This window comes from Cervus canadensis, chromosome 25 (assembly GCF_019320065.1).
Source record: "Cervus canadensis isolate Bull #8, Minnesota chromosome 25, ASM1932006v1, whole genome shotgun sequence".
In the NCBI taxonomy this organism is placed as follows: Eukaryota; Metazoa; Chordata; class Mammalia; order Artiodactyla; family Cervidae; genus Cervus; species Cervus canadensis.
Genome location: NC_057410.1, coordinates 26,165,405 through 26,192,984, shown reverse-complemented (window position 1 = coordinate 26,192,984; position 27,580 = coordinate 26,165,405). Strand labels below are relative to the sequence as shown.

Here is a 27,580-nt window from a genome sequence, read left to right as displayed (position 1 = left end):
TTTGCGGTGATTTTGGAGCCCCAAAATATAAAGTCTCTCACTGTTTCCATTGTTTCCCCATCTATTTGCCATGAAGTGATGGGACTGGATGTAGGAGATGGAACAAGCTAATGTCTGAGCAAGCTAATGTCTGAACAAGCTAATGTCTGAGCACACTAAGGCTTGAGAACCACTGGAATTAAAGCACATCTTTTAGTCTGTTCCTTAAGGTGGCTCCTTTTATTTCTCTTCTTCTGCTCCCTTTGAAACTCTATCTTCTGCTGCAAGCATGCCTACAGGAATAAAGATACTCTGTCTTTAAACAAGGTTAGTTCTTTAATCTTTTTTCAGGTCATTCTAGGTAGCCTGTAGTAATTAACCTTGTAGCTAGGTTTGAATGGGTGGCACCCAGGGTTCAGGTTCTCCAGCAGTTGAGGAACAATTTAGAGTTCAGTGTTTTGAAGGTTTCTTGTTTATGGCTCCCCTCACTGTTTATGCAGATCCACAAAAGAGGTCAATGTTCAATGTGGAAATCTAGAATTAACGACGTTTATAGGATAAAGCCTCAGGGTTTTGGAGTCTAAAGGCTTTCCAGTTCAGAAGCTCACCTCTACCACTTGTTTATATAACCTCGGGCAAGTTTGGACCTCAATTTACTTATTCATAAAATAGTAAATAAAACACCCACTTCATAGAATGAGGAAGTTAAATACTGTGTGTAAAATGTTTAGTGCAGTTCCTGGCATATAGTAAACTTCAGTAAACGTTGGCCATCAACATCTTTCTTTTTCCTTTATGTTTTACTTTGGATACCCTCTATTTCCTTTTCCCATGAGAATAAAAGGATTTTTTTGAAAGCCCACTTTAAGCGATATACAGTGAAAGTGGGTTGAGATCGAGGAGAGGCAAGAAGGGAGAGAGCGTGTGGAGAGAAAAGGGAGAGAACGCAAGAACGCTGCTGATAGGCGGGACCAGCTGAGATGGAGATAAACCCTAGTGAGAAATGGGGCTGGGAGCGGGAGGAAGAGAGAGAGACATGGCCTTCCAAGGAGCAGATATCGTTTTAAGCTGGCTGGACAGAAAAATGTCCCCATAAAGGAGCCATGCCTGAAATAAGGGGTGTAGCCGTAGCAGGACGGGCGAGTGAGGGAAGAGGAAAAGCTCGGTCGAAACCGGTAGCAAAAAAAGACCAGAGTTGAGCGCCTCGGGGGTGGGGCCAGGGCTGGGTGGAGGCGGGGCGGGAAAGGGAGGGGCGTGGTTGGGACCAGAGGGCGGAGTCCCGAGAAGAGACGGCGGGGGAAGCCGCAGAGAGGAAGGTGGGCGGGGAGGCGGGATGGGCGGTGAAGAGACCAGGCCCCGCAGAGGAGGCGGGCTGAGACGTGCCGGGTATGAGAAGGGGCCGGAAGGGGGTGGCCGCCGGTCCGGCCCCGCCCCGGGGCCGCCTCCCCGCGGGTTCCGTTGGCTGTGGCGGCAGCTGAAGCTGTGGCGGCGGGGGCCGCGGGGCGGGCGTAAGATGGCGACAGCGGCGGCGGGAGCTCTGGGCCTGTTGTGGGGCTGGCTGTGGAGCGAGCGCTTCTGGCTGCCCCAGAACGTGAGCTGGGCCGACTTCGAGGGGCAGGGCGACGATTACGGCTACCCGCGGGCCCGGCACATCCTCTCGGTGTTCCCACTGGCGGCGGGAGTGTTCTCCGTGAGGCTGCTCTTCGAGCGGTGAGAGCCCGCGGGCGAGCGGTGCAAAGGGCCTGGGGCGCGGGCTGGTGAAGCCGGTCCAGGGCGAAAGACCGAGGTCCGGGACCGGAAGACGAATTGCAGGGAAAGCCCGGAAGCAGGGGCCTGGGAGAGTCCGGGCCGCGCGGGAGATGCTTGGAGGGTGGCCGCGGTGGTCGTGGAGCCTAGGTAAAGACTTGGGGCTTAGACATTAAAAGAGTGCGAGTCGCAGGGGACGCTGGACCCATTCAGATTTAGACCCCGGAGGTCAATTGCGGGGGTGTCTCATAGGCCTCTCCCCAACCTTCAAGGATTCTGCAGACCAGGAAACAGGTTGAATGTGAGCTGCGACCGAGAACCCGAGGCGGGAAACAAGAAAGGGCTAAGAGAACCAGAACTAGTTGGGGCCGTCAAGAGCCAAGCTGAAAGGAGCAGGTTCATGGGAAGCTAAGATTTGTGAGGCACTTTAGTTTCTGGGAGTTGAGAGGCACAGGATTAGTTAGGCCCTAAGCCTTGGTTCGTCAACTCATGGACGTGTGTGTGTTGTGTGTATTTCAGTAAAGTTGTGCCAGAGCTCCTAAGAGTAGAAATCTGGCAGAGTGTGGTGGAGCCTGAGGCTTCCAGAGCACGAAAAGATGTCAAATGAGTTGCAGAACTGGCCTTGGAGACCTGAAATGGAAGGAGGAGTGATCCTACTGAAAAGATGACAGCCTTAGGGCTTGTAAGACTGTTGTGTTGAGCCAGCTTCTAAGCGACCATGTGTTCTTGACAAAAGTGTTTTCACTTTTCTTTGAGTGAGTGGCTCCTGTCTGCTAAGATAAAGATACTCACTGAGGACTTGATGTGGTGGTGATTTTACAGTGTGAACTTGTAGCAATGGGTGATTTTGACCAAGTCTACTCACCCCCCTGGAAAGATGACTTCTTTATGCATAGGTCTCGGGTAATGAGGGTGGAACTTTGACATCTTGCCTTCTTTTGGCCAGTATTTAGAGCAAAAATGCCCTTTCGAGGATGGGCATATATTGCAGATAGACTACTCTGTTACTGTCTGGAAAATTAATAGTAATCTGTTTTGGATTACTTCTTTGCCCACTATATCTGACACAAAAATGTGTTATGTGTTGCCCACCATTCATCCATTTATTCACAGTGTTTATGTATTTTCATCAGAGTGCTCTACCAAAGGTTCAAGTGTAAAAATAAAGATGACTTTAAGTGAAGCAAATGAAACCAAAAGAACCAAATGGCTTTTGTGGGTTCTCGGGAACTTAGCATTGCAGTTCTTTAAGTATAGTCATTATATTAAGTGTTCCTGAGGTGGAGGCACAAACCACTTGTCCTTGTTGGGAGTAAACTAGGTCCAGGTACCTTAGCATCTGTGTATGAGAACTAAAAAAAAGAGAAAGGATAACGACTGAAAAGGAGATACACAGTTCAGGAAAGAAAAAAAAAGTTCATCATCCTAGGCAAAAGATTCTCTGCTTTTCATATAAATGTTTAACAATATGGAAGTTTTCCCCAGGTTAGTGGTAAGAGGAGATAACTTGTTGCTTATAAACACTTATTTTATATAAACTTGCATATATTTTCAGATTTCCAAAGAGTTCCCCTAGGTGACTGTGAAGACTTACATATCCCCTGGCACAGCCACTGGAAAGGATCCTTTTTACCTGCGGGAATTCTATCCGAATGTTTCTATGGTGCTCCAGCGTCAGGGGAGAAGGGATGGGTGGGAATACTGATGTGAAAGCATTCTAGTATGATATTTCTTGGATAGTAAGAATAGGTACCTTGTTCATCTCATGTTTGATCTTAGGAAAGTTTAACCCTAGCAGCAGTCTTGCTATTTTGTTTCTCTTTAAGATCAAACCACTTGAGTCAGCAGTAGAATTTACAGCTGAATTGGTTCAGTTAGTCTCTTTCCTACATTTTCTTCTTTCCCAAGTCCTAACTGCTGCTGCTGCTGCTAAGTCGCTTCAGTCGTGTCCGACTCTGTGCGACCCCATAGACCGCAGCCCACCAGGCTCCCCCGTCCCTGGGATTCTCCAGGCAAGAACACTGGAGTGGGTTGCCATTTCCCTCTCCCAAGTCCTAACTACTTAGTTTCTAAAAATGATTCATATGATAACCATAGGCTGTAAGAGCTAGCAGTCCAGCTTCCTTTTACATAAACAGTAAACTTAAGGCTTAGAAACATTTTCAGCTTTTCACATGTTGCATACTCACCTGAAGGAGGAGGTAGAACCAAGATACAGATTGTTTTCCTCAGCCCCGTTCTCCTTCCACTGTACGATATGGCCACTTCTCCCATTCCTTAAACTTTCCTTCAAGAATTAAGATTTAATACTGCTGTTCCTAGTATTCTAGGATTTGGAGAACAGATCCATATTCATCTTATTCTTGGTTACTTAATATAATGTGTTTGACTTGAACTTTGCATTTGTTGCTTCAAATTGTCCTGCATATTTTAATGTCTTACACTATACCCTTTGATAAATTATCTCTGTGTTTTAAGAATATCCTAAAGAATAAATAGAGTTTACAGTTTATTCTTACTTTTTCTTCTCATCAGCCACACAGAGCATTTATTTTTTTAAGTTCCCACATTCCCTGGAGAGCTGCAACCTCCTCTGATAGGGATGATTTGAAAGCCACCTGACCATAAATAAATGTATCTAGCTATTTCACTAAAGAACTGCAGATGGTAGATTATATTCTACCCAAGAATAGAGGCTCTCCTTTGTGGGCCTCTGCTGAGTGGTTGCATTGTGGTGGCTTGCACCTTGCAAAATACCTTAGATGTGGCATGTGGTTAGTAAATACTGATTGAATGTTTGAGAAGGATCCACCCTTGCCTACTCAAATACCCAGAGGAGTAAACAGAATCTAGATCTTCAGCATGCAATAGATGATTTCCTTAGTTAAATTTCACCATACTATGTTTGCATGTTATGCACCTTTCTCCAGTTTCTTTTTTCTCCCCACTACCCATGCACACACTCATGCCACCCTTTTATCCTATCAAAAGAGAGATGAGAAACTCTTCCACCTGTTCTTTAAAACTTGTTATAATATTAATGACTGAGACTGAATATAATATTAATTATATTTTATATATATATTATATTATATATATAATATATTAATATAATATTAATGACTGAGAATGAATAGTCCAAGCTAGGTCTGGCGTGTCTTAAATTGGACCTTAAAGGTAAAATTGTTTGAAATTTAATGTCTACATAGTCCCTGAGCACTTATTCCTTGGCATCAAATATGAGCTTGAGACTTAATATTGATACCATCAGAGCTACATAGGCTCATTTATTTTGAATATTGTATTGGCTTTATGTTGTCAGGAGAAAATTGTTTTGTAAATTATACAGGAGATAGATTATACCTCTCCTTGCTGCTCATTCATTATTCCAATCCCCTTTGCTGTCATTACCTCCAAGGCAACCTCACTGGCATATCTGAGGAGCTTTCTCAATACCGTTCTCTGGCATAGGGCACTAAACAGACTCACGTATTGGCCTGTCTTGTAACTAGAAACAAAAGCAGTGACTCGTGTGTATGTGTGCGCGCGTGCACGTGTGTGTACACATTTCTTAACCACTCATTTCATCTTCCTCTTGTAAGTCTGGCTACCTCTGCTGCATGCTGCCTTTTTTTTTTTCTTTCCCCCATTCTTCCCCACTTCCTTTGAGTGGAGGAAGAACTTCTCCTCTTTCTGACAGACCAGCTGCCCTCCTCCTAGGTCCATGTCATGTTCCAACATTGTGATCCAGAATTAGTTGGTCCTCCAGACTGGAGAGGTACTTTGGGAAGAATGGATACAGCTGCTGGCTAGGTTGTAAGGGAGACTTCCCTTTGCACTGCATCCCTAAAGGTATATCACAGAATTAAATCAGGTTTGCAGATCCAGCAGAGTGAGATTGAAAAAGCCGACCACGCAACTCTGCCCTTATCTGAGAATCCGCCTCTTACTAAGCTCCAGATAATCAGAAACCTTTCTCTCTTGGAAGACTTTCCCCAGCCCTTTCTGTGCAGTGGGTGTTGAAGTTCTGCAGACAACCCTGAGTACTGTCACGACTAAGGTCAGGTTCCTGGCGACAATATATGTATCTCAGAAAAGAAACATGTCAGATATTTTTGCTTTAGCCACTTTGTGAGTCAGAAAACTAGGGTCTCCTAGATGGGTAAAGAAGAAATTAATGAAGAGGAAGCATCAAGGGAAGTCTGTACCTTTCTTCTAGAGTGGGAAGGGGAGATATACCTATTTTGACTTCCTCATCAGAAATAGTTTTAGGCTGATAAAGCTGCCTTCTAAAGAATTCACTGAGTTTTGGGCTCTTGTACCTAAATCTACTCCTACTTTATCTTTGGGAAAGTTAATTGGGATGTTACTGCAAAAGGAGTTAACAATAGTCACTTTTAACTAATAAAAAAAAAATCTGAAACCAATTTTCCTAGATACAAAGGCAGTTTTCCTAGACATGAAGAATTCTCTGTGAATTATCTACTGCTGTGGTTTCCAGTTTAGTAGCCACCAGCTAGTACAATAGCTACTAGCTTTGGGGGCTTTCAGATGCAACTGGTCAGCATTAAGACGTGATTTAATTGTATTTTACACACCAAATTTTGAAGATTTAGTGCAGGAAAAAAAAAGAATGTAAAATATCTCAATTTTTAACACTGCATATTGACATGATCATATTTTGGATATATTGAGTTAAACAAAGTATATTTTCAAAATTAATTTCACCCGTTTCTTTTTTACTTTTTTAAAAGTGGCTGTTAGAAGATTTTAACTTATTTATGTATGTGGCTCACATTATTTCTGTTGACCAGTGTTGATGATAGTGATTCAAACAAGTATTAATAACTGAGAAGAGAATTTTAATATAGATTGACATTTGATTCAGTTTTCTAGCATCAGAAGGTGATTTGTCCTGAGTTTATTGGGCCAGGCTTAAACAATGGGGCATTCTAAAAAAAAAAAAAAATTCATAGTAATAATGGGATTTTTTTTTTTAATGTAAATCTTTTTCTGAATGAGTTAAATAACTAGGTATAGTCTGTTTTGAGCCACTGTTGGTTAACCGTGCATTCTAGCCAAGCATTGCTTTAGAGTTTGTTTTTTTTTTCACGTATACATCACCTCAGTTGGAGTAGTTAATCTGTAAACAAACAAGTTTGTCAAGTACATGAAGTGCTACACAGCCTTGATAAGGCAATAAGAATAATGACACTATTATATTCTTCTCAAAACTATGGAGTTTCTTAAAAAGGGTATTACTTATAGTCTGTAGCTCTGGGTTAGTGTCAGCATTTGTAACAAGTCTCAATTATAGGCACAGAGGGTCTCAAACTAAATCATATTGTTGTAGTTGTTTTTAATACTTCTTGGGGAAAGTCTCCAGTTATAGAATGAAATTAGTTAATTTCAATTTCTACTGACTCTCCAGAAATCAGTGACCTCTGACGTGGAGCTGGTAGGTTATCTTATGACTCAGGAGGGCAGGTGGCACATTTCCTTGAAACACTTTATCTTTTTAGTTGAGAATTAAATTTTTACCCATTTGTTCACCTGTTCATTCTTCAACGATTATATATTGAGAACTTAGTGTATACCAGATACCAAACTGTGTGCCACGAGTGAAAAAGTAAGTCATGGTGCCTACCTGCAGGAAGAAAACAAGAAAAACAGTGGTTAAAATAGAGTAATGGAAAAAATAAATAAATAAAATAGAGTAATGAGTGTGTGCACAGGGTTAAGTCATGGGAGTTTGGAAGAGGTAGACTTGGTTTTTTTTAACATTATTAACTGAAATATAGGCTTAATGTCCCACCAACAAGCACTTGTTTCTTGAATTATGAAGGATGGTAAAAACTTCTTAAGAGAGAGCTTTTTGTTAATTGTTTAATCTGTCTCTTATTTGACATACATTTGTGTTTCTGGTTTAAGCAAATGTGTTAAGTAGTATAATTACTCATCCACTTGAAAAAGGTAAATATGTTTAATGAAAAAAAAATGTATGTACATAGTTGGAAAAGGAAGAGTTATGAAACAGAGTCTTAGGGAACTGCAGCTGTTTTTCAGATGGCGCAATGGTAAAGAATCCACCTGCCAATGCGGGAGACGTGGGTTTGATCCCTGGGTCGGGCAGATCCCCTCGAGAAGGAAATGACAACCCACTCCAGTATTCTTGCCTGGAGAACCCCATGGACAGAGTAGCCTTGTGGGCTACAGTCCATGGGGGTCGCAGAGTCGGACACAGCTGAGCAAGAGCACACTCACTCACACACAGCTGTTCTCCAGCAATATTTTGAGAACTGCTGCTCTATAAAAATATTCATTAGCTACTCTATAATAAAACTACAACTAAGTCTTAAATTGGTTTGTGTTAGTGATACATTTTAATATATAAGTAATTCTTAATCTTGAGACTTACTTCCTTCATAATAAGGTTAAGGTGTAAGTAGAATGTTGATCCTTTCTTTCTCATGACAGTACCAAGTAGATTCATCCAATTGCACAGTTGTTAATCATCTTAATTCTTATAGATCTAAGTGAAGTTAACTGATGGGAATGGGAGTGAAGAATAGTCTGGTATAATCCAGTGTATGCCTTGTGGTGGCTTAGGATAGTATATGTCATAAAGGTTTTCTTTTTTGTAGTTTGTTTCTGCTTTGTTTTAAGAGCAAATTGGCCAATTAAAAAAAAAAAATAGTCTTAAAAAACCTGCAAAGATTACTTATGCATGGACCATGCAAGAAATTTTGGATTTGGTGGTTTAGGTGTCCCTGAGAAGTGCAGTATTTTGTACACAGCAAGCACATATATGTACAACAAATGTGTAGAACACATTTGTTTGTACATAGCAAACCCTGTCCTCTTAAGAATTTACTCAGAAAAATACACTGATATGGATGCATATGTTTAGGGAATATACAAAATAATATATGGCTGGGAGTCAACTGCATGTAAATGAGTAAATAGTATAATTTAGAAATTTGTAAATCTTCTGTTCTCAGCATTATTTTTTTTGCTCTTAAAAACTGTTGAGGATCCCAAAAAGGTTTTGTAAATGTGGGTTACATATACCTATCAATGTTTTCATATTTGAAATCAAAATTGAGAAATTTAAGAGATATACTTATTATTTTACTAAAAATAACAAAAATAAGCCTATTACATTAACATAACTAACATTTTTGAAAGATAATTTTCCAGACAAAAAATACTCAATGAGAAGAACATTGATTTTATATTTTTGCAGATCTCTTTGATGTCTAGCTTAGTAGAAGATAGCTGGATTTTCCTCTTTGGCTTCTACATTCAATCCCTTGTAATATGCTGGTTTGGTTGAAGTATATAAGTAAAAGCTGACTTTACACAGATATGTTATTGGAAGGGGAAGGTATTTTATCTTTGTTAATATGCCAAAACACAAGAAAGGTTGGTTGCATTGTGGAATCTGAAACCATATCAATGAGCTTTTCATTCAGGTTAAAATCCACCAGTCTGTTATACACTTTGAATGGATGTCATGTACTGGTCACTTGAAAAAATACTGGTTCCCTAAGTTATACAGATCTTTTAAATGTACATTTCATAATATGGTACTTAAAAAATCATATAGTTTAGCTCATTGTAACAGTCTCATTAGAAAAGCCTTGAAGTATGTATTGGGATGTTGTCGAGCTCAAAGGCAGATATGAGTTCTCTAAAATTCAAATTGTCACTTAAAAGCTTGAATTTTATCAGTGGAAAGAATGTTTGTTTTTTTAAAGTAACAGGCTTTTTCATTAATTTTTAAGAAAATGTATCTTAAGTATGCAGGTCCTGAATAACCTTAGTTTTTCTGTCAGTCATTCTTGTGGATAAAAGTGGTGTTCTTCGAAAAAAAATGATTTAGTCGAACATACAGCTCAGTCAAACAAGGGCCTTTCGCTGGGACAGCCGTATCCCTTGGTATGCTGTAAAAGTGCTTTCTGTGTACTTCCCGTCTTACTGAGACTACTTTTTAAAAAATGTACCCAAGGATTGGCTTTTTAAAAAAATATTTGTTTATTTATTTGGCTGCTCTGAGTTTTAGTTGTGGTATGTGCAGTCTTTGATCTTCCTTGTGGCATGCAAAAAATCCCATGGGGCATGTGGAGATCGATCTAGTTCCCTGACCAGGGATTGAACCTGGGCCCCATGCATTGGGAACATAGAGTCTTAGCCACCGAACCACCAGGGAAGTCCCAAGAGTAGGCATTTAATAAAATTAATCATTTGTATTGCTTCATCAAGGGCATGCTTTAGTGAAACTGGCATCATTGTTGTTAACCAATGGGCTATAGCAAGAAAGAAAATAGTAACTACTCCTACAGTTGGGTGCCCCTGCTTTGATTTGTGCTCAGGTTCTCTAAGTGTATCCACCATTGCTCTTTTCGCATGATCATTGCAAATGTCAACACCATAACAAAGGCAAAGAATGTCTTAATAGTATTATGAAAACAGTTTTGATTTATGGGCCCCCAGAGTGTATCTCAGGGGTGCTCTGGGGTCTGTGGACCATTCAGACTCTCTGCCATAGTTGACTTAGACCACCCAGGATGAGTGTATAGAATAAAGTAAGAATCTGCATAGAACCCTGAGGAAACTGTTTTTGGAAAAGGCAGGCTTCCCAGGTGGCTCAGTGTGATAAAGTATCTGTCTGCCAAGCAGGAGACGCAGCTTCAATCCCTGGGTCAGGAAGATTGCCTGGAGAAGGAAGTGGCAACCCACTCCAGTATTCTTGCTTGGGAAATCCTGTAGACAGAGGAGCCTGGCCAGCTACAGTCCATGGGGTTGTAGAATTGGATAGGACTTAGCAACTAAGGGCTTCCCTTCTGGCTCAGCAGTAAAGAATTAATGTGCCAAGCAGGAGATGTAAGTTCAATCCCTGGGTTGGGAAGATCCTCTGGAAGAGGAACACTCCAGTATTCTTGCCTGGAAAAAAATCCCATGGACAGAGCAGCCTAGCGGGCTACAGTCTATGAGTCACAAAGAGTTGGACACAGCTGAGCACGAGCTACCTTTAGCGACTGAAAAACAATAACAGAAAGGAAGAAGAAACCCAAAAGAAGATAAGAGGTATGATAGCCATACAGTATTTGATCATATCAGTGTGCACATGCGGGCATCACCTCCTGGGAAGAGGGGCAGCCGCCCAGATGCAGGTGGTGAGGAGCCAGCAAGGTGAGGCGACTTGCCTGCATTGGCAGGTGGGTTCTTTATCACCTAGCCACCTGGGAAGCCCCTGAAAATATCAGTAGTTGGCATTTACTAAGTACTCACTTTGTCGCAGCCACCATTCTAAGTACTGAACATTAAATCTTCATAGTAACTTTATGAAGTAGGTAGATACTGTAGTTATTCCTCATTTACAGATGAAAAAACTGAAACAACCAGAAAAGTAAGTAACTTGTCCAAAGTACATAGCACATTGTCCAAACTAGCAGTGCATACTAAAAAATCTAGTTCTACTGGGGAAAGTGTGACAGGAAGGAAGCTAAGAGAAAAGAGCATTTCAAGGGGCAAAGCATGCTCAAAATGTCAAATGGCACTGAGTTGTCAGGTAAGATAGGGGCCTGAAAAGTATCCATTTGATTTCACAGTAAGATCATTAACGACTTCGGCAAGAGCAGCTTCAGTGGAGAATATGGACGGAAGCCAGATGAGAGACACAAGAGGGTTCAGGAATGAGTAGGAGTTAGAAGAGAAGTCATGAGGAGAGAACTTTTTCAAGAACTTTTGTTGTGAGATGGTGAGAGCCAAAGGGTGTGAGGGACAGGAAGAGCTGTTTTAGGATGGGAAAACTTGAGCATATTCAAGGTCCAAGGAGAAACAAGTAGAGAACAAAGCTGAAAATAATAGGAAAAAACAAGGACTAAATAGAATGAAATTTCTGATCGGGAAGAGAATAGATCTAAAGCACAGGGATATTAGTTTTAGATAAAGTGGTTCTGATGCACTAGGTGAAGATGCTCCTTTCTCTTCTTGGTCAAGATTCTTGAGAGAGCTCTAGTATTTCCACTTCTTTTTTTCTCCTCTTTATATTTTTACGCTGTAACTCACTACTGTCCTTTAGAGTCTCCATTTCACTGGAATTTATTTGGTGAAGGTTATCACTGGTCTCTAAATTGCCAAATCCAGTGGATACTGAAGTCCTTATCTTACTTGATCTCTGCCTCATTTGATACGACTCCACCTCTGACCTTCCCACCCACTAAATTCACATTTTATGTTGTGTTTCCTAGTATTCTCACTTTTGTTCTCTTTTTAGTTTATATTCCTTTCTTATGCAGTCAATCCACCCTCATAATTTTAGCTACTGCCTATATTCTCGTTCTCTCTCTCCTTTCTCATATCTTTGTGTATATGTTATTTTAAGCCCCTTTTCCAGGTTTATTTGCCTTACTAGACTGTTGAATTTCAATGTTCCACAGGTACTTCAAAATCAGTATACAGACAACTCATCTTTCACTCCTAAATTTGCTTTTCTTATCTTATTCTCTACTTGGTTGAGGCACCATAATCAACTTAGTTTTCCAATCTGGAAACATAGAAGGTGCCCTTGATTTTTGATTGGTTCTTTTTCTTTTGGTTCTTACATCTACCCAGTGACCAAGTTCTATCAGTTTCACTTTCTTGCCATATCTTAGGTTGAATCCAACCTTGCCTTTCCATTTCTATAGCCTTAGTTCAGTGCTTTATGACATCTAGCATGGATTTTTTACAGTAGCCTAAAGTCTTTTCAGTGACTCTCCATCAGCTGTGGGATGAAGTTCAAGCTTAACATAACATGCAAGGCACCTGTGATCTGGCCCCTAACTACTTGTGCAGTTTTTTCTCCTATCATTGTCACCACCCCCACTCCCAATTTGTACATTGCATAGTTCTCTAAGCCCTTTCTTATCTCTTCTTTAGCACATGCTGTTCCCTCTGCCTCAGTATCTTTTTTACTTTCTCCTTCCCTTTCAACTCTACAGAAGCTGCTCAAATTTTTTATGTGATTGGTTTATTAAGAATTCAATTGTAGGGAATTCCCTGGCAGTCCAGCAGTTAGAACTCTGCACTTTCACTGCCAAGAGTTTAGGTTCAGTCCTTGATCCCACAAACCAAGTGGCGTGGCCAGAAAGAGAGGAAGGAAAGATGGAAGGAAGGAAAAAGAATTCAGTTGTAAAGGGAAAGGACTTTCTGAATTTGTTTTCTATGGGACTCCACATTTACCTTTACATATCTCAGCTTTCATCTCTCCGTGTGTGTGTGTAAGATGAATGGGTGGAGCATTCAGGTTCAAAATATTTAGTTACTCAGTACTCTTCATTTAATGATATACCATCTTCATCAGTCTGTATAAGACCTTTCTCTTTTTATTGTATTTTTCCCGTCTTCATCTTGTTGTCTATTTCTGTTTCTTTGATGGTTATTTTTCTTTTTTATATATCAGTTTTTACATTTTTGTATTTTTCCAGAATTGATCTAAGCCAGTGCTTCCCAACTCAATCATGTTGCTGCACACATAGAAAATAATATGTGCATGCACAATGGGTACGTGAGACCAAAGGCTACAGACAGGGTTTCTAGCTACCTTCCACCCTGTGGACCACCCTGAGAGCTAAGCAACATCTCAACATAAGCATAGCCCATCTAGGGGCTTCCCTGGTGGCTCATTGGTAAAGAATCTGCCTGCCAGTGCAGGAGACACAGGTTGGATCTCTGATCTGGGAGGACCCCACATGCCGAGGAGCAGCTGAGCCCATGCAGCACAAGTATTGAGCCTGTGGTCTAGAGCCCAGAAACCACAGCTCTGGAGCCCACTCACTGCAACTACTGAAGCCCATGCACTCTAGAATCCGTGCTCTGCAACAAGAGAAGCCACCGCAATGAGAAGCCTGATCACTGCAACAAGGAGTAGCCCCCACTCACCACAACTAGAGAAAAGCCCAAGCAGCAACAAAGACCCAGCACAGCTATAAACAAACAAACAAACAAATAAATATTTTTAAAAGTAAATGAGCCTTAAAAAAGAAAAAAGTATGGCCCATCTGTGTTATCTGCCATGATACATTAGTTGAGAAGCTCAATCTAGACTTTCAAATATATTTGTATATTCTTCATATTCATCAATGATGTTGCAGTGAGTCACAAAGAATTGTTGGTCTAGCTCTTGTCTTTAGTATGTAAGAGCAAAGTGGTGAGTAATTTCATCTTAAATTAACCCAGGCTTAGGTCAGCTGCTACCATGTATCTGGAGGGCAAGAAGGAGACAGTTACAGAAATGAAGTCAGTAACTCATTGAAGTAGGTATTATTCCTGCTTTGCAATTGATTATCAGAGTCAAAGAAGAATTTCAGGCTTTTTGATTCATGAGTCTTTTTTTTTTCCCCTACTGTACCAGGAAATATAAACTAATGTTTTTATTAGCATTGGTATTTGAATGAAAGTTTTATACTACTTGTGTAAAAGAGAAGAATGGGTTACAGATGTGGATTACTTTGTGCTCTGAATCAGTGTTTCCCCATGTCTTGGGAACTTTGGTGATAAAGGTAAAAGAAGTTTTCACAGAGAAAGATAATAAACAGAGCTTCTTATTTTCAGTCCCTCCCTTAGGATAAATTCTGGATTTGAATGCAGATAAATAAAATAGGTCAAGAGCACTCCATCTTACACCTCCCAGTTATTATTTCATCATACAACTCCCTAAGATGCTAAGAGAGCTAGAACTGATTTTGACTTATTCTGAAAGTGATTACATAAAGCTTTTCTTAGAACTGAGGCTCATAGAAATATCTGGTTGTGGAAAAGAGGGAGATCTTTCTTAAAAAGCCAAGGGATAATTCCTCAATTTTCAAATCTAAAAGTTATAAATTAATTATAATCAATGATATCATCATGGAATCTTAGAAAAAAATCTTACACATTATCTCCTTTAGATGGCAAAACCAAAACTCAATAATTAAGTGACTTGACCAAGTTTATGTGTCTTATTATTGGTAGATCTGGGACTAGAACTGAGTACTAATAGGTAATTTCTTTCTTACCACTCTTTGTAGTTTCTGGGTTTTTTTTCTTCAGAGCTTCTAAAGTTCTAATTACTTCCATAGTCTTTTGATTAGGCAGGAAGGTGACCATGACCAAGGATATTTGTTTAGGAAGAGCTCAGTCTCAGTTCTACTTTTCCCTCCAGTTAAGATCTTGATGGTTTGATATAAGGAGAACTATCATTTATTAAGCACTTTCTTGCATCAGGGTCTTCATATACGTTATATCATTGTACCTACAAGATTCAAGTAAAGTAGACCCGCTTCTAACCCACTTCTAATGGCAATATGAATGAATCCCCTGGGAATCTTGTTAGTACAGATTCTAATTTTGCTGTTTGAGATTCTGCACTTCTAAAAAGCTTCTAGGAAAAGTCAGTAATGCTATTTATCTGTTGGCCTTATGTTCAGTAGCAAGAATGTTGATACTATTTTTTATCTTACAAATGAAAAAAAACTGAGTTTTAGCAAGACTAAATAAGTTGCCCAGGTTCATACAGGTGGTAAATGGTAGACTAATGATTTGATCTAGGTCTTTCTTACTCTAAAGCTCAAAATGTGATAAGGGGAACCAGGGAAAAATGGAAAGAGAGCTTGTGTTCCAATATTTCTTAAACAGGTCACTTCTCAAGTGAATCAATGGCAGAATTCAGGATTAAATCAAAAGTTCTGGCTCCCTGCCAAGTGTTTCCCCCTTTTCTTTTTATCAGTCCCCTAATCGGGATTTTTGCTTAATGCCTAGCAAACAATTTTTAGAATTGTCTTTTGGGTTTTCTCCATTACAGGTTTATTGCCAAACCCTGTGCACTCCATGTTGGCATCCAGGACAGTGGTCCTTATCAGGCACAACCTAATGCTATCCTTGAAAAGGTGTTCATGTCTATTACCAAGGTAAGTGGGGAAAAAAAAAAAAAAACAGGAAGATTTTTGTTAGGGTTCATCCGATAGGGCATGGGAGGATAGAGAGTAAGTATTTCCAAGGCTAAGGATAGGATGGGATGATCTTTCACGTTTGGATAGTCCGTAGAGCTATTAGGAGAACTTTATCCACTCAAGGAAATACCTTTGGGCTAGGATACCTTAAATAAGTCAGGATTACATGCATTGGAGATTTAGGCCTAGCAGTCACCACCACCCCTACTCCCCTCCCCAAGACACACATCATATTTTGATTTTGGTTTTCCCTGCTTCAGCTCTTGTCATTAGCTAGTTGCATAATCAAGATAGAGATGTTACTGATAGCCTTTGCAGGTTGCATTTTTGGTTTTTTTTTAATTGAAGGATAAATACTTTAGAGAATTGTGTTGGTTTCTGCCGAATATCAACATGAATCAGCCATAGGTATACATATGTCCCTTCCCTCTTAAACCTCCCTCCCAGGTTGAGTTTTTAATTTTTTTTACTCACTTGGGCTGGAGGGAGAAAACCAAATAGGTATGTGTATAGGTGAAGGTCCTTGATGTGTAAAATAGTACTTCTTACATAAAAATGACTTTGGGGATGAAACCTGGAAAGAAAAACATTACCTAAGTCACTGTAGTTATTACCCCTCTGCCACTCAGCTTGTCAAAGGGCTTTAATGAGAGAGGTATGAAGAAAAAGCAATGTTCTGACTCTGGTCATACGTCTACAGTATCCTGATGAGAAAAGGCTGGAGGGCCTGTCAAAGCAACTAGACTGGGATGTCCGAAAAATCCAATGCTGGTTTCGCCATCGGAGGAATCAGGACAAGCCCCCAACGCTCACTAAATTTTGTGAAAGCATGTAGGTGTATGGAAGGAGGTGGGGAGTGAGGAGAAGGGCGGGGTATGACTGGACTAAGGTTTTCTTTTTGGAAATCACTTCTCCTGTTAGGATAACAGTCAATGGATGCAGAGGGCTAACTCTGTTATAGGCTGGAAAGAAGAGAACTGAAAGCCTGGTCACCCTTAGTTTCTTAGACATGCTTGCCCCTAAGCTAGCTATAGTTGCATTTTGTTCACCTTTCCCAAAGAAACTGGGAATTCCTCTACTTTCGCTTATGTAGGTAGATATGCACACCCTTGTATACCTTGGCAGAGATAGTTCCAGCTTGCTGTAGATTGACATTTTAATAGGAAGCATCCCTTTTCTGGACATGCTGTAGTTCATTTCACTGGGTTTTTACTGATTATCCTCTGGACACCAAGCACTATTTCTCATTGTCATGCAAAAAAAAAAACCAAACATAGGCACTATCATCAGGGAGTCTGACATAGAAGAAAACTTCACTGAAACCAGTATATACTTGTAGAAATCTTATTTTTAAACAGAGGCTGGAAGATTTTTATGTCTTTGGCTTTTTGGGTAACATTATATCATCAGTTTCTTATGAGTAACTGTGTTATCCCCAAATGTGCTATCTTGAATTCTTTAGCTCAAAGACTTTGTTTTGAGTAAATGTTTGTCTAACTTCTACTCTTCACCCATCTAGGTGGAGATTCACTTTTTATTTATGTATATTCTGCTACGGAATTAGATTTCTCTGGTCGGTGAGTCTGAACTTTCTCTGGTTCTCTGTTGGGTTCTAATCATTCATGCATCCCTAGAGATAAGAGTTAAATACCTTTAGAGCTTTGTCATCTACTCTCTTTTGTTTTTTCTTTATGATGCCTAGAGCCCAGGTTTATAAGCTAAATAGATTGTCTTCTGTCTGGGGCCTGACATCAGTAACCTCATGACTCTGTTTCTCCTTAAGTAATGCTAATAATAATAGTATTAATTAAATCAACATAGTACATGATGGTTTACAAGGCATTTGACAAAAGTCCTATTCTTGCAAGGAGGAGACAGTTACAGAAATGAAGTCAGTAACTCATTGAAGTAGGTATTATTCCTGCTTTGCAATTGATTATCAGAGTCAAAGAAGAATTTCAGGCTTTTTGATTCATGAGTCTTTTTTTTTTTCCCCTACTGTACCACAGTATTTTCCTCTAAATGCATAATTGAAGTTTCAAAATATGTGAAACATAAGGAAGCAGAACTGAAGGAAGGGAATAGACAATTACACAATCCTATTTGGAGATTTTAATGCTCTTAATAATTGACTAAATCACTAGACAAAAAAAAAATCACTGAGGATGTAGAAGGTTTAAATAACAGTCCAACCAGTTTGGCTTAATTGACATTTATAGGACACCACACAAGCAGCTGAAGGATATATATTATTTATTTTTTTAATTTTTTTTAATTTTTATTTTTTTTTGAAGGATATATATTATTTTCAAGTCTATGTAAAAGATCAACTAAGATAGATCATATGCTAGGCCATAAAATTAGTCTCAGCAAATTTTAAAATTTTGAAATCTTATAAAATATGTTCTCTGATCATAATGGAATTAAAACAGGAATCAAATCAATAATAATAAGACATCTAGAAAATATTCGTAAGTTAAACAACTCTCCTGAATAACCCAAAGATCAAATAAGAAATCACAAGGGAATTAGAAAATACTTTTAATTGAATGATGCTGAAAATACAACATACCAAAGTTTGTGGTATGCAGCTAAAGCATACTTTTGAGGAAATTTATAACTTTGTTTATATTAGAAAAGAAGAAAACTTTAAAATCAATGATTTAAGTTTTCATTTTAAGATCCAGAAAAAGAAGAGCAAAGTAAACCCAAAGTAAGTTAAAGGAAAGAAAGAAAGAAGAAAAGCAAAAATTGGTGAAATAGGCATTAGAAAATAATGGAGAAAATTACTAAAGCCAAAGGTTGGTTCTTTGAAAGTTTTAATTAAAATTGATAAACCTTTAGAAAAAAACAAGAAAACAAATTATCAGTATCAGGGAGAAAAAGAGGCTATCACTATAGGTCCTGTAGACATTGAAAGAATAGTAAGACCACATTATGAACAGTTTAATAGTTATAAATTCAACAATTTAGATGAAATGGATAACCCTTTTAAAGGACATAATTGAAACTCCATTGGAGATGATTACTTTTGACTTTTGAATCTTTCGCACAGAGAGATCTCCTTTGATTATTAAATGAAATCATTGTCTTCCTGCCTCCCAATTTCCTAGATATTCCAGGTTGTGATGTTTCCAAAAGCTATCCTAGCACTCTCTTTGCTCTTGTGTATGGTTTCTCTCTTCGTAATAGCACTTTCTTCTTCTAGGAAAAAAGTATAATTGTTTATTTAGCCTTTAAGGATCCCTAAATTCTGTCTAGAGGGATTCCATTTTCTTTCCCATCTCTTTGCCCAAAGTATAGAGAGAAAGGTGTAGATGGGCCAGGGGGGAGTTCTGAAAATTGACTTGGATTATTTATTTTCTCTTAGTCACCTTGGTTCTGGGACACCCGACAGTGTTGGCACAGTTACCCTTATCAGGTAAGATCTGAGCCCTTCAAGACAGGGGCCTTATGTGTGTGTGTGTGTGTGTGTGTGGGATGGGGTTGGGGAGAGTGCATCGCCAGTCCCAGGGCAGATGGCACATTCCCTTGAGATTCTTAAGGGATTAGGGACTGAGTCTCTTTGAGTCATATGTTCACAGTATGTATTTTTGGGGTCCCCAACAGCAGTGAAGTCCAGGGATCTGTTTGTTCCAGATATTCACCCTAATTGGGCTGGAAAGAAAAGCAGCTTCCTGGCACTTAATGAGGTGCTTTCTGGTTCAGGTGTCCCTTTTGAATCCCATAAGAGCATCTTGGTTATAGTCTAAAGTAGAAAAATGTCAGGGGGTTGCTAACAGGATGGAAGAAGGAAAGGCCTCAGTGTATTTAATCCCCTGAAAATTGCCCAGAATTCTAGAAACACTGATTTGATTGTGGTGTGTGTGTATGTGTGTGCACGTGCGTGCTTAGTTGCTCAGTCATGTCTTTATTAACCGTGAAAGTGAAAGTCACTCAGTCATGTCTAACTCTTTACGACCCCATGGACTATACAGTCCATGGAATTCTCCAGGCCAGAATACTGAAGTGGGTAGCCGTTCCCTTCTCCAGGGAATCTTCCCAACCCAGGGATCAAACCCAGGTCTCCCACATTGCAGGTGGATTCTTTACCAGCCCGAAGAAGACTGGAGTGAGTAGCCTATCCCTTCTCCAGCAGATCTTCCCAACCCAGGAATCAAACCGGGGTCTCCTGCATTGCAGGCAGATTCTTTACCAGCTGAGCTACCAGGGAAGCCTATCTGATCTCTACAAGATGAGCCAAAGATGCTTATGGGCTTCCCAGGTGGCGCTAGTGGTAAAGAACCCACCTGCTAATGCAGGAGATATAAGAGACGTGGGTTCTATCCCTGGGTCGGGCCGATCCCCTGGAGGAGGGCATGGCAACTCACTCCAGTATCCTTGCCTGGAGAATCCCATGGACAGAGGAGCCTGGCAGGCTATAGTGCATAGGGTTGCAAAGAGTTGGACATGACTGAAGTGATTTAGCACACAAAGATGTATATGTGGAAGGGAAGAGTTTTAAGCGTCAACACCAATCCAAAGTCTGTTAACTATTGCACATCTTGGAAGATGATGGAGAGGAAGAATATTTAATAATCGGGGGTATGAGTTCGCTGGCACAGAGAAAGTTGGGGACATGGAGTGAGTCTTTGACTAACTGGTATCCTCACTACTACTTTTTCTCTTCCAGCCTCTCACAAGTGGGCTTTATTACTATTATATCATGGAATTGGCTTTCTATTGGTCTCTCATGTTTTCTCAGTTTACAGACATTAAAAGAAAGGTAAGGACGTTGGCTCCCTTAACACCCTGATTTATGACACCCTCCTTTCCAGCAGCTACCATTATTGTCATTGTGATGGATTCTCTGTCCTGATTAGGACCACAAAAGAGGCTGAAAGTAGGTTCAATGGGACTTTTAGCTGTTTGTAGTGTTCTCAGAAGTGAGACCTGACTAGTGAAGTATATTTGAGTCATTCAAGGCAGCCCAGGATGAAAACAGTTAACCATCTAAGAAGACTACCCTTTTCTTTGTTTTTCTCCAAGGTTCTTACACATATAAAACTCAAGAAACTAGTCAAAACTTAGGGATAGCAAGGCTTGATCCAGGAAAAGCTTCGATTCCAGAAGAACTTTTGCCATTAGTGACCCTTGTTCCCTCTCTGTTCTGTCTTCTTGGTGACCCCACTTACTTAAAAGAATGTCAGTTGGGAGGGGTTTTAGATATTTTAGTTTACCCTTTTCTTGCTGTTATTTAAGAAACAGATTCAGAGAAGTGAGTTGACTTGCCTACAGAATGGCAAAGTTGGAAATGACTTAAGTTTTTTGTAAGTATACAGAAAGGGCAGAATCTTCACCTTTTATTGGCATCCACCTGACATAATGCAATTCCAGCAGCTCTAACCCTAATCTGTCACTAACTCATAGTTATCTTTGGTAAGGAAAATCAGGGTTACCTGATTGTAGAACCCAGACATTAATCTGGGTTATCAGTTGTTGTATAACCTAGAAGCGTGATACATAATTTAAATGCCTCTCACCCTCCTTTGGTTACTCAGGATGGTTACACACCCTCCTATGGAGACATAGGTCTCCTTATTAAAATTTCATTTTAATACATGACACATATAAAAAGGTTTATAATATGTATGTAGGTTTTAAAACGTTCTAGAATGTGTACTTGTGAACTCATCCCAACTCAAGAGCTAGAACATATGATTGTATCCATCCATATGGAGAGCATAGACTTTATATCCTTGCTTCTCTGATGCCATTTACCTGCCTCCTCCCACCCTCTATCCCTCACTGGGCTGAGAAGTATTTATTAGATGTGTGTAATAACTCAGGTATTTAGAGATGTCTCAGGGTCTAACCTTGTTATTTGAACCCAAGAGGAAGTTAGAGCTTTAAATCTGAGAGCAGGAAGTGCTTGTAGTAAGATGGACTATTTAGCATTTCTCTGAAATGTTTTGGAATAGTTTCTCCCCTCCACAAACCTCCCCTTTCTCTTAGGTCCCTTTGGTTGAAATTGCCTTCATCAATGCAGAAGAGTCTTAGATGCTCAAGGAATTTGAGATATCTAAGGTTTATATGCCTGACTACCACCTGGGAAATTATCTCCAGGTATCAGCTAAGCATCTGAAGTCTACATGTTCTGCAGCTACCAAAGAAAATTGCTCTTTTCTGTGTTTTGAGCTATAGATTGAGTGTAGATTATGGGTCAGTCACTGATACAGAGCGTTTTGGGTGAAATGTTAGGCAGCTCCCTAGGGGAGAATTTAAACAAGATGAAACTTTTAAGGGGTGGGATGAGATTCTCCGAGAACAGTACAGGGCACTGAGTTGTGTAGCAGCTCTGTGGCCTTGCCTTTACCTGCCTCTTCTATTTGCATTCCTTCCTAGGACTTTCTGATCATGTTTGTGCATCACCTGGCCACCATTGGGCTTATTACCTTCTCCTACATCAACAACATGGTTCGAGTGGGAACGCTGGTCTTGTGTCTACATGATGTCTCAGACTTCTTGCTGGAGGTAAAACCCCTCAACGACTCTTTCCTCACTAGTCCTCTTTACTTTTCTTCCTATTTGAGAACTGGCTTTCTCCCCAATTCAATTCTTATCTTTCTTTCTCTAGGCAGCCAAGCTAGCCAATTATGCCAAGTACCAGCGTCTCTGTGACACCCTTTTTGTGATCTTCAGTGCTGTTTTTGTGGTGACTCGCCTAGGAATCTATCCATTCTGGTAAGTGTTAATGCTGTGGAGCTGCAGTAAATATGTAACAATAAACTGGTCACCAGTTTAGGGAACAGACACCAAGGTTCCTTAACCTTATATATTGTTCTGCTTTTTGCTTGACTTACCTGACCTTTTATGGATTCTTGAAGGACCTCATTTCCCTTGTACAGTATTTCTAATGCAGAATGATGTAGACCGAGAGCATCCAACTCACTTAGCTATGGCTCTCCTGATGCATCTCTGAGGATTAGTCCTCATCTTATGCCTAAGTAACTCCTTTGCCTTCTTTTGCACCGATTACGGACGTCTTGGGCTTTTGCTTATTTTCCTGCTCTATACTGTCTCCCCCCCTGACCACTCCCACTCCCAAACCACTCTCACTTCTATACTCATGACTTTATATGACAAGTCATTGATTGACTCTCTGGGTTGGAGATTTTCCTTAGTCTGAGGGAATTGGCCATCAGCTGTCCTATATGTGCGTAAGGATCTGAATTATTCCTAGGGTTATTGTTAAAATTGTTGTCCCAAATTTGTGATACTCTGCATATTTGGATTAGTAATGTGACTTATTTGAAGTGATTAGTAATCTGATTTATTCTGTCAGTTGCTAAGAATGCTATATCTTCCATTATTCCTAAAGATAGAAAACTCCAGGGGCCCCTTTCTTTACTGTCTTCTCACTGTGCATGAATATCCCTGGAACTTCAACTGATAGAAGGTATGGGGTAAAAATACAAGGTTCTGCTTTCCAGGAAATTCAACTTCATCCCTATGTGTCTGGCTTTGACTCTAGAATCTGACCATTGACCTTCCTCTTATAGGATCCTGAACACAACCCTCTTTGAGAGTTGGGAGATGATTGGGCCCTATCCTTCCTGGTGGCTTTTCAACAGCCTTCTCCTGGTCCTACAGGTTCTGCATGTCATCTGGTCCTACCTAATTGCACGAATTGCTTTCAAAGCCTTGATCCGAGGAAAGGTAAGGGTGAAAGATGGCTTCTTTCTTTCGGGTATTACCAAGCAAAAAGCCTAGGGCTCTAAGGTTTTCATCTTTTCTTTAAGTATGAGTGTTTAGCCATCTAAGATATGACTTAGATGTCAGAGGCAGGATCTGCCTTCTTCCTGTCCCACAGGAACGACTTTTGTTAAATAATAAACAGGATTAGGTTTTGGAGACCATTTCAACCATTACCTACCCCTTACCTACCCACATCATCGATTTCATATTTTTATTTTTAGCATGGAAGCCTTTTTTCAAAGGAAATCATATGCAGAGCTGCAAGATGTAAGGAAATCATATGCAGAGTTCCAAGATGTAAACTGTATAGAAGCCAAGATGTTAGATTGCCTAGGAGTGGTATGGTAATTCACAAGCCACCCCAAGATGGCCACACTGTGGTGTTCAAGATACAGTTTATGTAAGGAATTAAGTACCAGCCTCACTTACTGTTGCATGAGGCAGGGTCTTAAGTAAGATAGGTTTTTAGGGCTTCAAATACCCACTTTACGTCAAGAGCCCAAAAGCACAAAGAAAGGCATTATTCTGTGATAAAACTCATAACTGAATTTTGCAAATTCTGAAGCAGTCAGTCAAACTGTGATTAGCCTGAGGGATTCAGCCTTCAGTAGCATACAATCCCAAGGGGAGGGGCTCTGGTGGAGGATACAGACTCTAGGACAAGGGATGGGATGTTCCCAGGAATGTATGGTCTCTTGTGACACTGTTCCTTATGGCTTTAATTGGTTTCAGAACTTGCTTAGTGTGCCTGTGCATCTTGGTGTAGCTATTGGACATCTCTCTTTCCCCCTGCTTTTCTTCCCTGACCAGGTGACCTATCCAGGAAGGATTAGACCCAGACTCTGTACTCTCCACTCTTTTCTCACCTCCTTCCTTTTTTCTATGCCTGGTGGGAGCTGGACAGTTTCATCTCTTGCATGTAAGTGTATCTGTGCTTCTAGTGTTCAGTGAAGCATGTCTATCTGAATGTGTTTCTCTTCCTTCCTGCTTTCCTTTCTGTTTCCCTGCATTGTATGGAGCATGCCTTCTCTCCTGACCTTGTGGGGCATTGTTGAATGGAGCTCAAGTTGCCAGATTCTTTTTCCTAAATTGAGGCAAGAGTAGAGTCTGCTTTGTTTTTTTTTTCCATTTCTGTTTTTCCCTTCCCGCCCCCATCTGTCCTTTTTGAGCTTCCCTTTCGCTCAAATCTAACACACTGCCCTCTGGTGGAAATTTCCTGAAGATCAGATAATCAACTCGTGATCTGGGTTCAGAGGTCAATAGCTATAATAAACCATAGACTCTTAGAGCTAACCAAAGCAAGTACCCCACCCTCTGGTAACAGCAATTGTAGTATTGTTTCCTTATCACCTCCTTCTCTTATTTACTTAAAAAAAAAAAAAAAAAACACACGTTTATTAACCTTCAGTTCTGGAGGGCAAAAGCCTGACAGAGGTCTCACTGGGTGTCTCTCCTTTTTACTTTTATGGTCCATGCTAGAAAATTTGAAATACTTTGCTTGGTATGCAGGATAGTTTAGATCGGAAAACACTGCTTTAATCCAAATCCTTCACTTGAAAATACAGAATAAAAAGCTGAGTTTGAAAGGTGAAGATTCATAGAGAACAGCATGATTGGGACTGGGATTCTTGTCCCGCTGACTGCCAGCCTGCTTTTCTCTTCACCATGTTGTGTATCTTCAGGATACTAGAGAGGTAATCCTGTTACGAGAAAAGGGAAAAAATTGAAGAAACAAGCATCATAGGATGTTAACATTTGAGCCCAGGAAGAATAGAACAGCTGAAAAGACCCAATTGTGGATCAACTTTGGGGATGTAGCGAAACTCTGCTGCTAAGTCACTTCAGTCGTGTCTGACTGTGTGTGATCCCATAGACGGCAGCCCACCAGGCTCCCCCGTCCCTGGGATTCTCCAGGCAAGAACACTGGAGTGGGTTGCCATTTCCTTCTCCAATGTGTGAAAGTGAAAGTAAAGTCTCTCAATCATGTCCGACTCTTAGCCACCCCATGGACTGCAGCCTACCAGGCTCCTCCATCCGTGGGATTTTCCAGGCAAGAGTATTGGAGTGGGGTACCATTGCCTTCTCTGACTCTAGATAACCAAAACTGCAATGGAAGTGATGACAACAGCCCTGTATTGTTGTGTTGGCCTTTTCTCTTTTTGAGGTAGAAGAGAAAGGGTATGTGAATGTTTTTAGCTCTTTTAGGCTGGTCCTGAAAGGTAAACTCTTCTACCAAGACAGCTACTTGCTTCATTGAGAACAGAATTAGAGATGATGAGAGAAACACAGAAAGCAGGCAGGTATTCATAAGTCTCTATGGTCCTGATGGTATTTTGAGTCAGGTGCCACCAGAAAGTAGGCCAGATTGGAAACAGTGCCCACCATGGGCTCTGTGGGCTGTGTCTTATGATTCTAGAAAAGTTCTGTCCTTACCTTTCCTACCTTTGGCCCCATCCCTCCCAGGTGTCTAAAGATGATCGCAGTGATGTGGAGAGCAGCTCAGAGGAAGAAGATATAACCACCAGCACAAAAGGCCCCTGTGGCCGCAGCTCCAGCAATGGTGCCAATCGGGTGAATGGTCACATGGGAGGCAGCTACTGGGCTGAAGAGTAAGGCGGTTGGTATGGGGACTTCAGCATAGACGGACTTGTAGGGCCACTGGCCACCTACTCCTCTTGGTCCTCCCCACATCTACATTCCTGGGACTAGGGGGTGTGCAGGGCACTGAGGAGAATCAAAGAAGCAAATATTTTCACTTAAAAAAAAAAAAAACTCTGCCATTTCGTATTTAATAGCCTCCAGGTTTTCAGTAATGTTATTTGCTCTGTGTGTGCGCGTGCGTGTGTGTGTATGTGCGCGCCTGTGCATGTGCATTTGTGCATATGCATGAGTCTCGTTGCCTAGGTTGGGGCACATTTCTGGACTAGGGCCGTTAGGCCTTGCCTGGTCTCCTCTGAACCCACCTCAGTCCCAGATTTGGCTGCATCTTGAATTATGCTGTTTCCAGAGTGTCCCCTCCCTGGTTGCCCATGGCTCTTGAGCCCTGACCATCTGAATGGAGCAGCTGAGTTTAGCTCCACGTTTCTGCACTGTTTCTTGTTTGGAGCTGGAATATTTCGCATGAAGCTGTATGCAAACAGACAGCCATGAAATGGGTGGCCAGGATTGCTGCGGCCCATAGCTAGATCCCCTTCCTGCCACCTGGTAGTGACAGGGACAAGACAACTGCTGATACCCTGCTCTTTATTCAAATGGTACGCAGGAAGTGGGGGGGGAGGAGCGGGTGAGCTGAGGGCTGGAGGACAACAGCCACTGGGTGAGCTGTTAACGGTTTATACTATTGTTTACTCTCTGTGATTAAAAGTGCTTCAACCCTCATCTGCTGTCTCAACCTCTTTAGTGACTCTATCCCCAGTTCCCTGAATCCACAGTCTGATTAATAACTTTTTCAGGTCTGATTCTAGAGGCCATTGGACACCAAGTTTTTCCTTTCTGGGCATATGCTAGAGAGAGAGTACCTGCATTTTAAGGCTTTATATTTTAAGAAAAAATAAACATGTGTAGTGTTCATAAGAAAAAATACTGAGCAAATAAAAGCATGTATATAGCCTAAGCAGCAAAGACTGGTTGAAGAGCTAAGACACCTGAGTATTTCCTGTATTTCCCATTTTATTGACTACAGAGACTGCCAGTTAACATCCTAAGATGGCAATAAGTGAGTCTAAACCAATGTTTTCTCTTTTAATTCTGGTTTGTCTTTTAGCCCATGGAGAATCAATTTTCCTAGTCTAGATTTTTCTACAGTTGAGGTTTAAGGCAAAATTACCAATAGTAGTATTTATCGCTTAGAATATTTTCCATTTAGTGAATATTCAGGTTATCAAAATATTTCCAGATGCTCTTGGGTACATTAAGACATATGCAGTGCTTCCTTAACAATGTTAAGGAGACAGATAAAAATGGAAAGAAATAGGTTATTGTAGGTTATTGTTCTAAGAATCAGACACTCTTTTGATGTTCATTGACATTACTGGGATATTGACCCTACTAAATTTATCTTACCGAGTGACTGGATTTTAAAAAAGACTTACTATATATAGCACAAGGGCAAATTAAGTTCTAAAAAATTTTACGTAGTTATT

General features: G+C 40.5%; 2 protein-coding genes and 1 long non-coding RNA gene across 5 annotated transcripts in view; 1 reads left to right on the top strand and 2 right to left on the bottom strand.

Annotated features, from left to right (window-relative positions):
* The window catches only part of LOC122427692 (tubulin alpha-1C chain), a 1,128,437-nt gene that overhangs the window by 326,596 nt on the left and 774,261 nt on the right, over window positions 1–27,580 (bottom strand). The window lies entirely within an intron of this gene.
* CERS5 (ceramide synthase 5) lies at window positions 1,309–26,816 on the top strand. Of its 2 annotated transcripts, XM_043447367.1 has the most exons (11): window positions 1,309–1,689; window positions 15,554–15,659; window positions 16,402–16,532; window positions 17,221–17,278; window positions 19,072–19,122; window positions 20,374–20,466; window positions 22,086–22,214; window positions 22,318–22,424; window positions 23,243–23,399; window positions 24,249–24,357; window positions 25,902–26,816. In XM_043447367.1, the coding sequence occupies exons 1-11, from the start codon at window positions 1,313–1,315 to the stop codon at window positions 25,907–25,909; spliced, it is 1,326 nt and encodes a 441-aa protein (XP_043303302.1). In that variant the 5' UTR covers window positions 1,309–1,312; the 3' UTR covers window positions 25,910–26,816. The 2 variants fall into 2 exon arrangements, with proteins under 2 accessions (XP_043303302.1, XP_043303301.1); XM_043447366.1 differs by lacking the exon at window positions 24,249–24,357 and having other exon boundaries at window positions 1,314–1,689.
* On the bottom strand, window positions 6,659–25,361 carry LOC122427714. Of its 2 annotated transcripts, none has more exons than XR_006265520.1 (4): window positions 24,841–25,361; window positions 16,176–16,275; window positions 11,020–11,120; window positions 6,659–7,372 (listed from the first exon to the last, which is right to left on the bottom strand). It is a non-coding gene; the product is annotated as an uncharacterized LOC122427714 (long non-coding RNA). The 2 variants fall into 2 exon arrangements; XR_006265519.1 differs by lacking the exon at window positions 24,841–25,361 and adding an exon at window positions 16,819–17,964.